The 16,678-nt window shown below is 42.2% G+C and overlaps 2 protein-coding genes across 2 annotated transcripts; both read left to right on the top strand.

Moving 5' to 3' along the window:
• Positions 1-853: 853 nt before the first annotated feature.
• On the top strand, positions 854-2,866 carry LOC308310653 (kinesin-like protein KIF2A; the record flags this gene model as incomplete). The annotated part of the gene is made up of 1 exon (XM_080757034.1): positions 854-2,866. One exon carries the CDS (start codon positions 854-856, stop codon positions 2,864-2,866), a length of 2,013 nt encoding a protein of 670 aa, XP_080613160.1.
• A 5,424-nt stretch (positions 2,867-8,290) lies between these two features.
• LOC308310652 (semaphorin-3aa-like) lies at positions 8,291-14,120 on the top strand (the record flags this gene model as incomplete). Its single annotated transcript, XM_080757033.1, has 6 exons — positions 8,291-8,429; positions 8,802-9,021; positions 9,605-9,696; positions 12,112-12,164; positions 13,624-13,691; positions 13,939-14,120. Exons 1-6 carry the CDS (start codon positions 8,322-8,324, stop codon positions 14,118-14,120), a joined length of 723 nt encoding a protein of 240 aa, XP_080613159.1. The 5' UTR covers positions 8,291-8,321.
• Between the last annotated feature and the right edge of the window lie 2,558 nt (positions 14,121-16,678).

Below are 16,678 nucleotides of genomic sequence, written 5' to 3'. Positions count from 1 at the left end.
ACTTGTAGGTCTGCTATTTTTGAAAAATCGTAAAAATGTGGCACAAATCTTTGAATAGGTATATCTTTCAGAAAGTTTTTTTTATTTCGACATCAGGCCTGAATGGGTTAAAAGATACCTTTGATGCACAACAAACGCCATTAAAATGCTCTGTACATGATCCCAAGGCTCCATTTGAAAAGTGAGACCAAGAAGAACAACTTACAATACTGTAAGTATGTAGGACTAGTAGCATGCCAAATATTGTGCTATTGCTATTGAGAATGCATTGGGTGTTTATTTGTTTAAGTTAAATAACTCAGAAACTACAAAACATTTAGTTCCGGCATGTGTCTCCACAGTAAGCTGAGAATGGGATTTCTAGGTGAAAGTGAAGTAAGGTGTAAGTATGCAGACACACACAAAGCTGTGCATAGGAGGGGCCAGTACCCCTCAAAAACACACAACCTCTTTTAGACGGCTAGCCTACCCCTATCCCAGCAAGTGAATTTTATTTCTGCTACCGACAACTGTGATATCATTTCTGTCCAATCGGTGTGTAGCTGATGTGACGTATACCAATTTTGGAGATTTTGTGGTATAAATAGGGGTTATAATTGTACAACTTCTTAATAAAAGCTACACACTGACAGAATTCAGCTAAACATTTAAGAGGTTACCAAATCTGTGCCCCCAAATATTCAGATAAGATTTACAAAGACTTTACACACGTCCTCCGCATCTTCCTCCTTGACCAATAAGTACATGCGTTGATTCCCTGTATGAACACTTAGATCAGTTTATGTAATGTACAATGGCATACCGTTTTGGGAAGATTGTTGCTGGTAGTTATGTGGATATAAGGCTCAGTGTGATGGTGACCTCACTGAACGAGGACAATGACAGTGTCACAGTGGACTTGATTGAGAACGGAGAAACAAAAGGGAAAGAGATTGACCTGGAGAGTATATTTGCTCTAAACCCAAATGTCGCCCCAAATGACCACATTTTCCCAAGCCCTGATACCCCACCACCTCCTCCCACTCCTGCTTCTGTAAGATCTGTTAAAATCAATAAAGTTGCAAAGAACCACAGCGCCATTCTGTTGTCCAAGAATGACGCCCCATCCAGAGACAACAGAGCGTCGTTGGCCAGCACCAGGCCGCCAACTCCAGCCACCACTACCTCCGGCACACAACTCCAGAAGAGGAGGAAGAGGAGGAATTCCAACTGTGTGAAGGAGGTGGAGAAAATCCACGAGAAGAGAGAAAGCCGCCGACAACAGCAGCAGGCGCTGAAAGAGAAGCGAGCACAGGAGATCGACACCACCATTCCTAACTATGAGATCATGTACATGATCAGGGATTTCCGAGCGAGTCTAGACTACAGACCTCTGACCTCAGCAGACCTGATTGAAGAACACAGAATATGTGTTTGTGTGAGGAAGCGTCCACTGAACAAGAAGGAAATGGCCATGAAGGACCTGGATGTGATCACCATTCCCAGTAAAGATGTGGTGATGGTCCATGAACCCAAGCAGAAGGTGGATCTGACCCGCTACCTAGAGAACCAGACCTTCAGATTCGACTACGCATTTGACGACTCCACAACCAATGAGATGGTGTACAGGTTCACAGCCAGGCCTCTAGTGGAGACCATCTTTGAGAGGGGAATGGCAACCTGCTTCGCCTATGGACAGACAGGAAGTGGAAAAACACATACTATGGGTGGAGATTTGTCTGGAAAGACCCAGGATTGTTCCAAGGGCATCTACGCATTAACTGCTAGGGATGTATTTCTCATGTTGAAGAAACCCAACTATAAGGAGTTAGACCTACAAGTATACTCAACCTTCTTTGAAATCTATGGTGGAAATGTGTTCGACCTGCTGAATGGTAAATCTAAGTTAAGGGTGTTGGAGGATGCTAAACAGCAGGTTCAGGTGGTAGGACTTCAGGAGAAACAGGTCAGATGTATGGAGGATGTTCTCAAATTCATAGAAGAGGGAAACACCCGCAGAACGTCAGGTCAGACGTCAGCCAACAGCCACTCGTCGCGGAGCCACGCTGTGTTCCAGATCATTCTGCGGAGGAAGGGGAGTATGCATGGGAAGTTTTCACTCATCGACCTGGCTGGGAGCGAGAGAGGAGCTGACACATCCAGTTCGGACCGCAAGACTCGCCAGGAGGGAGCTGAGATTAACAAGAGTCTGCTAGCACTAAAGGAGTGCATCAGGGCCCTGGGACGTAATAAGCCTTATACTCCTTTCAGGGACAGCAAACTCACTCAGGTCCTCAGAGACTCCTTCATCGGGGAGAACTCCCGTACGTGCATGATTGCAACAATATCCCCTGGTATGACGTCATGTGAAAATACCCTCAACACACTACGCTATGCTAACAGGGTGAAGGAGCTGGCAATTGACCCCAACAATGCAATGGAAGGGGGTCAACCCAACATATATGCAATCAATCAGCTGGAACTTCTGGACGAGGACTGGCTGAGCAGCTCGCCAAACAGAGATGACCTCAAAATGCTCTGTGAAGAGAACGAGGAAGAAGTGTCTCCTCAGGTGAGTACCTTCCATGAGGCAGTGTCTCAGATGGGGGAGATGGTGGAAGTTATAGAAGGCCACCGAGCTGTCTTCCAGGAGTCCATCCGCTGGCTGGAGGATGAAAAAGTCTTGTTGGAGATGACAGCGGTAGTGGATTATGATGCAGACGCATATGCCAACCAGCTTGATCAGATCATATACCAGAAGTTAGAGTCTTTGACTGAATTTCAAAGTAAAGTGAAGTCGTTCCGTTCTACACTCCAGGCAGAGGAACAGGCCAGTAAGCAGATCAACTCCAAGAGGCCCCAGGCCCCTACACTGGTAACAGTTTAGGGAGACCCCAACAAAAATGGGACACATTTACATAATCGGCTGAGCCACCGGGAACCCAATTTATTAATTCATTGCATGTTAGGCTTTATTTAGATAGACAGGAAACCGAGCTCAAGTGAGAGTGGGTCCTACCGACCCACACAGAGCTTGTGGTCAGTCGACCAACCGGCTGAGCCATCAGGCTCCCATCCAATAGTTTTGCTGCTGTTGTTGTTTTTTGCATTTTACGCTTTATTTTGATCGAGTGTAGGGGAGACAGGAAACTCAGAGGAGTCCCATAATTGTACATGATGGGAGTCATTTGAGTCCTTGCAACTCACAAGGAGCATTATATATATGGTCAGTGCACAAACTGGCTGAATCACCAGGCATCCTACCCACGTTGTGGCTCTGTAGCATGCACTGTCTGCAAAAGGTTCCGTATGTCTGTCTGACACTAGTCTGGCGCTAATCTCAAAGTAATCATTGGCACATGTTTGTGCACACTGCCAGTGGGCCAAGGAAAGTAACTTACTACTTTATATATATATTTTTAGCATATTTAACTTTAATTTTATAATATGTATAAGCCCAAATATGTAGATGCCTCACTTAGTTAGCACAGTCCTTTTTTTTATCTTTTTTTTCTTAAAATGTTTGTGGGTATTTGTCACTGTACATTTGCACATGGTGACATTTGCTGACTGCATGTAACCTGTCCCAACTATGTATGCTATGCATACAGTAGGCCTATACCCTCTGTCTGTACAGTCACGCCAATGATTTGCAACGCAACAAGTTGCAACTGCAACAACTCAATTCAGGCTGCTTCAACTGGCTGCAAGTTGCAAAATGCGTTGCAATGTGGACCAGGCTTTTGTTCTGTTACAGGCTGTAACATGACTGATTTCAGAGTCAGTCATGTTATGATGCACCAATTTGGGAGTGCACTGGGATCATAGGTTGACATGGACATGTACAAGACAGACCGAGATATGGATTTATATAAATTAGAAGATATGAGTATAGAGAGAAAGGAAACTGAGAATAGTGAGACAAAGATTTAAACAGTTCTACAGTATGGTACTGGCTGAGCCACCAAAGCACCCCGTATCCAATAGTTTTTGTTATCTCCAAAGGGGGAGAATGGGAGATTATGTATTTGCATGTTTTTAGAAGTAGAAGTCATTGGAAGTAGAATCGGGCTAGACATGTGCCCAAATATACACTGAGCATGTAGAGGTCCGGCCGCTACAAGGCCCTCACATCGAGTAGGCTACACGAGTAAGACGCGCAAACGCGGGAAGCGAACGCAGCTCGTACATACTTGGGTTTTGGACGTATAGCTGCTTTGGGGACTCCTTATATGGTTATGGCTGAGTCAAGGTGACGTAACAGCGGGACAGACACTTGCATCAATCACAAACAAATCACTCAGCGCCATATATGGGCACAAAAGCGGGACAGACAGACACACAGACAGACAGACATGATCTGCTAGGTCTCATAGTAAGTGCTCACTGCATCGCAATTATGAATGTTGTTCTCAAACTTGCAAGCCAAGGATCGCCAAAGTAATTATATTTAGCTGCAGACCATCATCTCCAAAAAGAAATTGTGCAATGACTTATTTTATCTATAAGCACACAACACGTCACACTGTAATGCCATTGTGAAATAGTCAAAAAAATAATAATATATATTATAGGGTCTGGTCACAATCATTTTAACCATATTTATTTTATACTGTGAATATTCCAAAATATCAGATATACAAGCTCATAGCATGTCACTTCGTGCCATGGTATACCAGTAAGACGCGCAAACGCGGGAAGCGAACGCAGCTTGAGACCCTGCAGATCATGTCTGTCTGTGTGTCTGTCCCGCTGTTACTGTATATGTGGACCTGGCCCCTTTTGTGCCCATATATGGAGCTGAGTGATTGCTGATGCAACACACTCCATATTTGGACGTATAGCGGGACAGACAGACAGACAGACATGATCTGCTAGGTCTCATAGTAAGTGCTCACTGCGTTCGCAAATATCCCCTATATACTATTATTCATCAAAGACAAATGACCCCTCAGGTGCGTACAATGAAATATCCGTGGTGTGTTGTCTCATCTTTTAACACTGTTACACAAAGTAACAAAGTCTGTAGCCAATCATAGCGCTGATATCCATGGGTCTGGAATTCAGCCACATCGCTGACACAAACATTTCCGCAATTGTACTAATAAAAATCACACTCGTGAAGTGACGGGCGCTCTTATAAACATTCATCCCGTGCTCAACAAATCAAATCATTTCCGTGATACAAACACACAAAGCAGGGCATTGTAAATGATATATATATATATATATAAAATGTATTTATTATATAATATGTATAAGTTTTTAGGATGAGCTTTACCCAAAATATGGAGTTACACATAAAGAATACAGCATAGGTGTCCTCACACCTATGTTGGGTGGCTAAGGCTTCCCGGCTTGATGGAGATTATAGTATGTTCATCAGTGACTGAACCGCTGTATAGTTATCTCTGCCGGGTTGAGGTAAAAAAAAAAAGGGTAAAGTATTATGATTTTTCTCCCGTTTGTTTAAAATCTGGGCTAAAATAAGGAATGCATATGCCCCCTAGTCTGTCTATCACTTTGGTCAGGGGTGCCCATATGGAGATCTCTGTCTGTCTGCCTAGTGCCTGTGTGCCCGTCTGAAGGAGATACAAGTATATTGGCAGAAGTGTTTTCATTTTACAATGGGAGTCACGTGGACTCATTCATCATAGATACGTCCTAGCCTAGGCCTAGGTGACAATTAATTGTGTTGTCAACGCCTGTATAGTGTATGTTCAAATCTCAATCGTTTCAGTGCTGCAGTCCTTTCAACTTTAATAAATACATGTACAGGAGACGAGGCACGTATGCCTCCTGTAATATCACCATAAGCAAGGTGATATTATCACTTCAACAACAGTAGGCTACGAAGAAACACAAGCTGTGACTGTGCTGTGCACTGTGCAGACTCTGCAGCACAGATCCCAAGTTCAAACCCCTGTCCTCCTATAAGTCAGTGTTGGAGTATTTTTGAATTTGCAATAAAAAACAAAAAAACTAAAGGCTTTAAGATTACTATTAGTGAGAGCCTTTATGAGATAGTGGAGTGGACGAATAACACTCATGACAGACAGAGGTTCCATCATGTGGGGGGTAAAAAATATATGTCAATTGTTTTGAATATACTTCTTTGTACTGTAAAGAAAATGAATAAACATATGTTTAAAAAAAACATTCGGGGTTCGGGGGGTCGGTGGCCCAGGGGCCCTTTATCTCTAGATCCGCCTGTGCTCATTGTGCAGAATGTCCCATTTCAAGTTTTCAAATGTATAAAAACCTTTTAGAAAATAGCAGCTGTACAAGCTCAAACAATGCGCTGCATTGCGAGCTTGTAGATTGGCTATTTTCAATAACGACACAAAGTGTTTAATCCTAAAGCCACGGATGTTAGCCGTCCACACGGGTTGGTTGTGTTCTGTTACGTAAAGTTTAATTAATATTAAAGTGTTTTAAACGCCGCTCCGAAGCATTCAGTATCCATGTTCAATTCAATTCTAGTTACTCTTTACGTGCTTTAAGTAGATGTAGTAGTATTGATGTCCTAGAAATGTATTGTTTTTAAGTAAACAGCATTTATTATAAAGTATTTTTGCAGGGGTCCAGTTAACGCACACAAACGGCAAATTTAAACCAGGAAAGCATTTTAGATTAGGTTTTAGAGTGGTTAGATTATTTTTAGTTCATACAATTACATGAAAATATTCTTTAGTTTTGGGTCTGAGAGGCTAAATGTCGACAAATGGTGGTTCAGTGGCTCAAATGCCCAATAAATAAATACTGGGCCTTGATATGAAGAGTTGAAAACCACTGCTCTAAATGTACAAACTAACATACAGTAAGGAAAGTTTTCAAATTAATGTAGTGGAGTAAAAGTACAATATTTGCCCCTGAGAGTGGTGAAAGTGAAGTAAAAGTACTGGAAATTGAAATACTCAAGTAACATTTTTTTTACTGTTGTAGCCTACTTATGTTTTTCCCTATATAACAACGTCCAACAGTTTCCCTATATAACAACGGCCAACAATAGCAGATCTACAAGCTCATAGCGCACCACTGAGTGGCGCTCTACGAGCTTGTAGGTCTGCTATTTTATATTTGACAAAGAAAGACGGGTTTTTCAGATTTTCTTTTGGGATCTAGAAGCCTTTTTTTAATCGACCTCAGTCCAAAATGGGTTAAAGGAGTAATGTCACGGCGAACCTATGCCCAATTTTGGTCCGAAATCAATTCAAACACAGTTTTCTTGTTCGGTTTATTTTTTTCAGTTCCCATTGACAATGAATGGTGAATTTACGTCATATGTGTCTGAGCAAATCGACATACGTTACGTCATGATGATGTACGATGATAAGACACCCCTTTTTTAATACAGCATTTGTCCCCACACGTCTCAATATTTGCCAATGACAGGAGAAATTAGGTCAAATTTCCTTCAAACATGACGTAAATTAAACATCAAAACATAAATTGCCATTGACAATGAAGGAAAAATGTATGTCGTATGTAGACGAGCAAATCCGCTAACCAGTCAGATGTCGGTGGGAACACTCAGGAACACTAAGGGACCACCATTCTTGATGATGATGTACGATGATGATGAGCAACCCTCACTTCACACGGGTGTGATTTTTGAGTGGTGCAACCACTCCTATAGACAGCTATGTGTGTGGGCCCGAGCACGAAAATAGTGTTATAGCGTTTGTTCACCACAAAGGCCACACAGGCCAGGGAGGAGGGCTTGTACAGTACAGTACAGTACAGTACAGTACAGTACAGTACAGTACAGTACAGTAGTATGCACTGATCATTCTAAGCTGATGTTTATAAATTGGTAAACCATATTGTTTATGATATGATTGATTCATTGAATACTTTATTAACAGTTTGCAAAAAGGTTATATTTATGATGCTAAAAGGATAACATAAAAAGCCCTGAGGGCGTTGTGGTCCTATGTATTCAATTCATCAAGACATTTAAAGACATACAATACAATACAAGAAACCATCAACCCTGTATATGCCCACCACCAGCACCTCCACTAATGTATTTTAATATATACGTGTTTTACATTTTGAATTTCATGTTGGAAGACAATGGGGTTCAGATCGGGGCAACACACATTTGGAGTCATACTGTCGTCAGACTGACATATGACTGACGTTGTAGTAGATGACTGACATGGCAGGCTGGTCACACGTGGGGTTCCAAGATCCATGTGATTTGAGTTTTGAATTTACAATGTCGACTTCTGCATTTGTTATGAATATGATTATTATCGTCTGTAAAATATTGTTTCTGGCACTCTGTTTCCTCCCATGCAGTAACATCTTCAAAGGCTCTGCGGTGTGTGTACAACATGGCAGACATCAGGAGGGTCTTCCTGGGCCCCTACGCCCACAGAGACGGACCCAACTACCAGTGGGTGCCCTTCCAAGGCAGGGTGCCCTACCCCCGCCCTGGCACTGTGAGTCTGCCGTTAAGCAAAGAAAATAAAGTTGTCACAATGTAACAGTCTACAAAACAAAAATAAATCAAACATTTTCAAAAATAGGGATTCGATTCATCAAAAAACCCATATGGTTAAGTAGAGTCCCTCGGGGGGATGTGTTGTGAGCTTGTAGATCTGCTATTTTCAGCAAGCAACCAAGTGTAAAATGACTTATACTGGATCTCTCGTCCACTAGCATTCCTATTATTTTAGTCTAGTTTTTATTTAGTTTACATTTAGTTCTTGTCAGTGAAAAAAGGTAGTCGACAAACCTTTTTTGTCATAGTATTAGTCGATGAAATCAACACTTAACTTAACTGTCCAAATCTTTTACGGTTCCTTCTGCAGTGTCCCAGCAAGACGTTCGGAGGGTTCGACTCCACCAAGGACCTGCCGGACGAGGTCATCACGTTCGCCCGGGGCCACCCGGCCATGTACAACCCTGTGCACCCCACGGGGGGACGTCCCATCGTGGTGCGCACGGACGTAGGCTACCAGTTCTCTCAGCTGGTGGTGGACCGCGTGGAGGCTGAGGACGGACAGTATGACGTGATGTTCATCGGCACAGGTGACCGCAGCATCCTGTTTATTCAGCCTGTTCTCTGGCAGCGGGGCTGCAACACTTCATCGGCTAAACAGTTGGTTAATGGTTAAACATTTTAGCCTCGAGACCCAAAATAGAAATGTGATGTCTCCCCCCTGTAGCATGAGGCAGCCCCATGTACACCCCTGTACATGAGTCATGACGCTATGTTGCAGGGACTTACCCCAGATCCAACCTGAGTGCTGAGCTGAGTGCCAAGCAGAGAGGCCATTGGGTCCCATTTTATAGTCTTTGGTATGATCCAGCCCTGGGATCGAACCCTGACCTCCCAGTCTCAGTGCGGGCACACTCTAACTACAAGGCCACTGAGCTGGTAAAGTGTAGCTTGTAGATCTTTTAATTCCCCAAAAGAAATGTGGAAACATTTTCACAACACAGATCTTGTGTGATCGAGGGTCCCCCTGTCACAAAATAATATTTTCAGATTGCGGCCGAATGCCAAACACATTGTAATTTGTGTGTCCTTGACATACATGAAAAATATTTGAAGAACTACTGCTATAAAGGAAGCAAAACAAATGTATATTTGTGTGCCGATGCGTTGTAGACATGGGGACGGTGCTGAAGGTGGTGACCATTCCCAGAGAGAGCTGGCATGACCTGGAGGAGGTGGTTCTGGAGGAGATGACCGTCTTCAGGGTATGGAAATGGACCTATATTTACATTGTTGTAAATATTGTTGTTCTATCTATACTATAGAATGTGTAGCCTAATAAGTGAATGAATCACTTATGCCCTACATAGGCCTACTGCGTTGAATGATGAAAGCCTGGTTATCAGACTGGAGGATGGTCTGGAGCCAGACTATAGATTTAGTTTATGGTCCTTAAATCTTAGTCCATCTCTCTAGTTTATTATTTAATTATTTGGTATGTTGTTCCGACATGAGGAAAGCCTCGATTTATTGACGCATTTTAGTCAGTTTTTGTATTTGCTGTTTATTTGCAGTTAGTTTTTTGGTAACAAAAAGGGAAAGATTGTTGTTATTGTAGTTTGTCGTCAAAATACATTTCTCGCTTTTTAGTTTTAGTTTGAGTCTTAGTCAACTGTAACAACCCTGCTCAGCGGCCGTTGTGGAGGCATAGGGAAAGCAATGCTCATCGACCTTTCCCTCAATCCCATGAATCCCATGGTTTCGGGGGACAGTCTCTGACCTTTAACCTTTAGGCTTATATACCGTCCCAGCTGGACATCCTGTGTATATCCAGCCAATGCACATAGACCATAGACCACATAGACCAGCGTGAAATGAAACTAAGGTCATTTTACGCTCTCAAGAGTTACATTATTGTTAAACATCTGCATTGCTTAATTCACCAGAGGTGTACACAATGAGAATGTAGAAGAATTGTTATTATAGATCAATGTTTGTGTTCTCACATCAATACAGCATGGAATTGTGGACAAAATCGTACATTTGGGGTCTGAGAGGCTAAATCTCATCAAATGGTGGTCTGTGGCTCAAATTCTGAATAAATAATGGGCCTTGATATGAAAACCACTGACAGACTGAGACACAACACACAACACAACACACAACACAAACATCTAAACATGCCAGTTAGTCTACGAAGAAAACTACATGAACACGAGTTCAAAAATACAGTAATAGCACGCACGCACTCACGCACGCACTCACGCACGCACAAGCCAAATTATAGCTAACAGGAGCTACTTCACCCTACAACCGAGAGATTTGAACAAACACACCCTCAAATTACACTGCTGCATCCAGCGGGATTAGACCTGACCACCACACATGCATGCACGCGCATGCACGCGCACACACAGTCACACACAGTCACACACACACACACACACACACACACACACACACACACACACACACACACAAACACACAGGTTTGCATTACTATACTTGTGAGGACATCAACCTTTTAGGACAGCATTGAAATAGACTCAGGCTACATGCTCGCACTGGATGTTTTTTAAGCGTGTAGATCAGCATTTTCTCTGGTATTTTCCAATGCCACGCAACTAAGTTAAAAGTAAGGAAAACTCTAACCCAAACCCCACCTCCTTAAACCTAACTCCGAACCATTCACCCTAACCGGAGTCTTTTCCTAATTGTAAATCCAGCTCTAAGATCATTTCTCTTGCAAGGACCATCAAAATTATTGTCTTCACACTGTCCATTTCTCAATTTTTTCTGTACATGTGGGAACGTTTGGAAGTATAGTAATACACGCACGCACGCAGGCACGCACGCACGCACATACCCTTCATTTCACTCATGCAGAACTTCTCACACCAACATGAAGTAGGCCGGTGGGTGCAGTGGTGCAGGGCAGGGTTACACCCCATGGTTAGGGCCGGGTTTGGGCCTCCGCTCTGCCCAGCTCTGCACTCCAAATATCACTGCTGTCAGCCACAAAACTCACGTCTCCAATAATTCAACTTCATGTTCTTTTCCGTGAATGAATTTCAATGAGTTTTTGGAACGATATAGAGGAACAGTTTTGGACATACAAGGTTTCAACTCGACAGCGACGATATTTCCCCCGCAGCCTCGAATGAGAACCAGACACTCGCCCTCTCGCACGTGCTCAGACAGCCAAGAAAGACAGGAATGTTAGGCCAGGAAATCTACAAATGAGACTCCATGATTGTGTTTGTAGTGTGTGTGTGTGTGTGTGTGTGTGTGTGTGTGTTGATTGATAGACAGAAAACGATTGTAGGTTTCTTTACGTCCATAATTTGTGTGCACTATAGAAAGAGGAAGCGCTGAGCCTGCACGCACGCACGCACACACACACACACACACACACACACGCACGCACGCACGCACGCACGCACACACACACACACAACCACGCACACACCCACACATGCACCATCCATCCATCCATCCACCCACCCACCCATCCATCCATCCACCCATCCATCCATTACATGAAAGAATGTATATCATCACTGCCGGGCGTAAACGTTGTACAGTATTAGGATCCTTTCAGGAAATGGAAAAGGTAATCTGTGGTGTTCCAGTGAATCCAAACCTAGTTGCTTCTTTTCCGTTGGCTACATGTTCCTAAGAACCCACAGACAGACTTGACCACCTTCAGTCTGGCATCCCTATCCTTCGGCAGGTTATTATAGGTGAGAATTGCAACATCAAAATCTTATTTTTCTTTTGGAAATAGCCCAACAGCAGTGATGCAACTTATTATTTTTTGGCTACGTTTGCACTATAAAGGCATAACAAAAGGAATTGATTAATGAAGAAACATAATATATTTTTTTGTATACAGAGATGCAATGTTTCTACCCGGCAACAGTGACGATATGATGGTGAATTAGCTGGGAGAACGCAGTGGTGGCAAAGTAGGCTACTCAACTATAAGTGAAAATATCAATACTGCAAATGTAGAGATACCCAGCTGTTAAGTGAAAGTCTGGCATTCAAAATGTAATTGAGTAAAAGCACAAAAGTATTGGCATCAAACTTCTTAAAAGGACCAATAGTAAAAGTAGCCTACTCATTATGCGGAATGTTCCATTTCACAAGTTGTATATTAAAATAAATCTTTTGAACATAGCAGATCTACAAACTCACGCAACATGTTGTGAGTGAGCTTGTAGATCGTACATTTTCAAATGGCCGAAATACATATGGGCTGAAGTGGTTAATAATAATAATATCTACAAAGTAACCAGTAAAGTTTTCAAATAATTGTAGTGGAGTGAAAAACTAAAAAGTAGGCTACAATAGTTGCCTCTGAGATGTAGTGAGTTGGTGTAGAAGTGAAAACAAGTATTGAAAGTTGGAAATGCTCAGCAGTAAAGTAAAAGTACCCCCGTACTTTGAATAAGTTCACGTCTTAGTATACTTTCCACCAGAGCCCCAGCATAGCATGGCAGTAAAACACTCTGTGACACGGGGGCCTTTTCATGTCCTAAAAGCACGCAGAGGGGAAGCCGTTTTACGACGTCATTTTCAAAAGCGTAACAATACCGTACGTGTTTCATAATAACAGCGGTGGACGAGGCACAGTGGTTCATTGAGCTGCAGGTTTATGTTTCTCGCGTCTTGCTGCCAGGGTTTTCTTCTTCTTTTTCTCTTTTGGTCATTTATTCACCCGCTGTGGTCTCAACAGTGGACTGATGGCTGAGTAAACACTCACTGTTCTGAGTTGTACACACACACACACACACACACACACACACACAGACACACACACACACACACACACACGCACAGACGCACAAACGCACAGGCATGCGCACACGCACGCGCACACACACACACACACACACACACACACACACACACACACACACACACACACACACACACACACACACACACACACTTCATCACAGATGATTGGCTCCGACTGTGCAGGTTTACTGTTAGCTAACAGTGCTCCCCAGTGGGCAAAAAGGAAATTGCACACAGACCTATTATGTGTGTGTATAATTGTACATCCCTAAATGTTTTGATGAATTGAAAATGGTGGACCCTGTTGTAAACAAGTGTAATGGTTTATCATGGTTTTGTTTTCTAGTTTTTAACCTTTTAACCTTTTAACTGTGTTCTCTCTACAGGCGAACCAGACGACAAGACATCAGGAACGGAGACCCTCTGTCCCAGTGCTCAGACCTGCAGCATCATGGTACACTCACTCATGCTCTCTCTCTATCTCTCTCTCTCTCTCGCACGCACGCACGCGCACTAAACCATTTTGTTATTAAAATCTTTACTATAACCCAACCACAAACCTCACACTTCTCCCAGTTGTTTCCTAGTGAAGTAGCTGTGGCCAGCGAAGCATAATATTTATTGTGTGTGTGTGTGTGTGTGTGTGTGTGTGTGTGTGTGTGTGTGTGTGTGTGTGTGTGTGTGTGTGTGTGTGTGTGTAGATGACATGGACGGTCTGGTGGGCAGTGTGGAGGACCGCAGCGTGTACGGCGTGGAGAACAGCAGCATGTTTCTGGAGTGCAGTCCAAAGTCCCAGCGGGCTGTCGTCTACTGGCAGCTGCAGAGGCTCGGCGACGAGCGCAAGCATGAGGTGAGCGCACACTCACGTGCACATAGAACATAGAGCACGCTCACGTGCACATAGAACATAGAGCACGCTCACGTGCACATAGAACATAGAGCACGCTCACGTGCACATAGAGCACGCTCACGTGCACATAGAGCACTCTTACAACAACCTGTGGGCTCGGGAGTCTCCACATGATATATGGGGGGGGGGGGGGATTTCTAAAAAACCTATGTTTCAATGTCCGTGGTTCTCAAACTATTTCATGTCAATGACCCCAAAATTTATAATTGGCCGCCGACCCCCATCTTAAAATATGTTGTTCCGGGTATCTCCCCAGAAGCAAAGATTTGAGTTAAAATACTATATAAGAAACAACAAAAATAACAAACATTGGTCAAATTGTCAAATAATATATTGAAGGCAAAAATTGTGAAGGCTTTGTGAGCTTATCGGCTATTTGCACAAAATGTCTGTAATTTTTTTTTATCTGTAACGCCTCAACTCCTAGAATTCTAAGTGCTTATCAGGGTGGGGGTTCCCCTGTTCAAATAGGATTATTTTGGGCGGTCTCTGCCTAGAAAGGTTGAGAACCAATGACGTGGCATATTTAACATAATAGGAGTAAGGATAATGATAATATTATTATTATTATTATCCTTACTCCTATGACCCAAATGTTTTCTGCTGCACTTTTGGCACTTTGCAGCACTTTATGAGCATGACGAGATAATATTTTCTTAGTTTATGTCTGAGGAGTTTTCCTTAAGGTATTTGGAGTGAGTCTTCCAGTTTTCAAAAAAAACGATGGGTTATAGCCCATGTTTTTTGAAATTTTGGGAAAAAAAGTTAGCCTCGTTTCTCATCATTTTGGACCATGGGCTATAGCCCATATCGTACGGCATACTATAGCACGCCGTTTTTCATCATTTAGGAGGATTTGAAAAAAATGAAAAAAAAAAAAAACGATGGGTTATAGCCCATGTTTTTTGAAATTTGGAAAAAAAAAGTTAGCCTCGTTTCTCATCATTTTGGACCGTGGGCTATAGCCCATATCGTACGGCATACTATGGCACGCCGTTTTTTCTCATTTTTGAGGGAAAAAAAAAAAAAAAAAAACGATGGGTTATAGCCCATGTTAAAAAAAAAAAAAAGGAAAAAAGTTAGCCTCGTTTCTCATCATTTTGGACCATGGGCTATAGCCCATATCGTACGGCATACTATAGCGCACCGTTTTTCATCAGTTTTGAGGATTTGAAAAAAATGACAAAAACGATGGGTTATAGCCCATGTTTTTTGAAATTTGGAAAAAAAAAGTTATCCTCGTTTCTCATCATTTTGGACCATGGGCTATAGCCCATATCGTACGGCATACTATAGCGCGCCGTTTTTCATCATTTTTGAGGATTTGAAAAAAATGACGAAATGACAAAAACGATGGGTTATAGCCCATGTTTTTTGAAATTTGGAAAAAAAAAGTTAGCCTCGTTTCTCATCATTTTGGACCGTGGGCTATAGCCCATATCGTACGGCATACTATAGCGCGCCGTTTTTCATCATTTTTGAGGATATGAAAAAAATGACGAAATGACAAAAACGATGGGTTATAGCCCATGTTTTTTGAAATTTGGAAAAAAAAAGTTAGCCTCGTTTCTCATCATTTTGGACCATGGGCTATAGCCCATATCGTACGGCATACTATAGCGCACCGTTTTTCATCAGTTTTGAGGATTTGAAAAAAATGACGAAATGACAAAAACGATGGGTTATAGCCCATGTTTTTTGAAATTTGGAAAAAAAAAGTTATCCTCGTTTCTCATCATTTTGGACCATGGGCTATAGCCCATATCGTACGGCATACTATAGCGCGCCGTTTTTCATCATTTTTGAGGATTTGAAAAAAATGACAAAATGACAAAAACGATGGGTTATAGCCCATGTTTTTTTAAATTTTTAAAAAAAAGTTATCCTCGTTTCTCATCATTTTGGAACATGGGCTATAGCCCATATCGTACGGCATACTATAGCGCGCCGTTTTTCATCATTTTTGAGGATTTGAAAAAAATGACGAAATGACAAAAACTATGGGTTATAGCCCATGTTTTTTGAAATTTGGAAAAAAAAAGTTAGCCTCATTTCTCATCATTTTGGACCGTGGGCTATAGCCCATATCGTACGGCATACTATAGCGCGCCGTTTTTCATCATTTTTGAGGATATGAAAAAAATGACGAAATGACAAAAACGATGGGTTATAGCCCATGTTTTTTGAAATTTGGAAAAAAAAAGTTAGCCTCGTTTCTCATCATTTTGGACCGTGGGCTATAGCCCATATCGTACGGCATACTATGGCACGCCGTTTTTCCTCATTTTTGAGGATTAAAAAAAAACAAAAAACGATGGGTTTATAGCCCATGTTAAAAAAAAAAAAAAAAAAAAAGTTAGCCTCGTTTCTCATCATTTTGGACCATGGGCTATAGCCCATATCGTACGACATACTATAGCGCGCCGTTTTTCATCATTTTTGAGGATTTGAAAAAAATGACGAAATGACAAAAACGATGGGTTATAGCCCATGTTTTTTGAAATTTGGAAAAAAAAAGTTAGCCTCGTTTC

The sequence above is a fragment of the Protomyctophum bolini genome (genome assembly GCF_963924005.1).
Source record: "Protomyctophum bolini genome assembly, chromosome: 23".
NCBI lineage: Eukaryota > Metazoa > Chordata > Actinopteri > Myctophiformes > Myctophidae > Protomyctophum > Protomyctophum bolini.
This window is presented reverse-complemented; position numbering and strand designations above follow the sequence as displayed.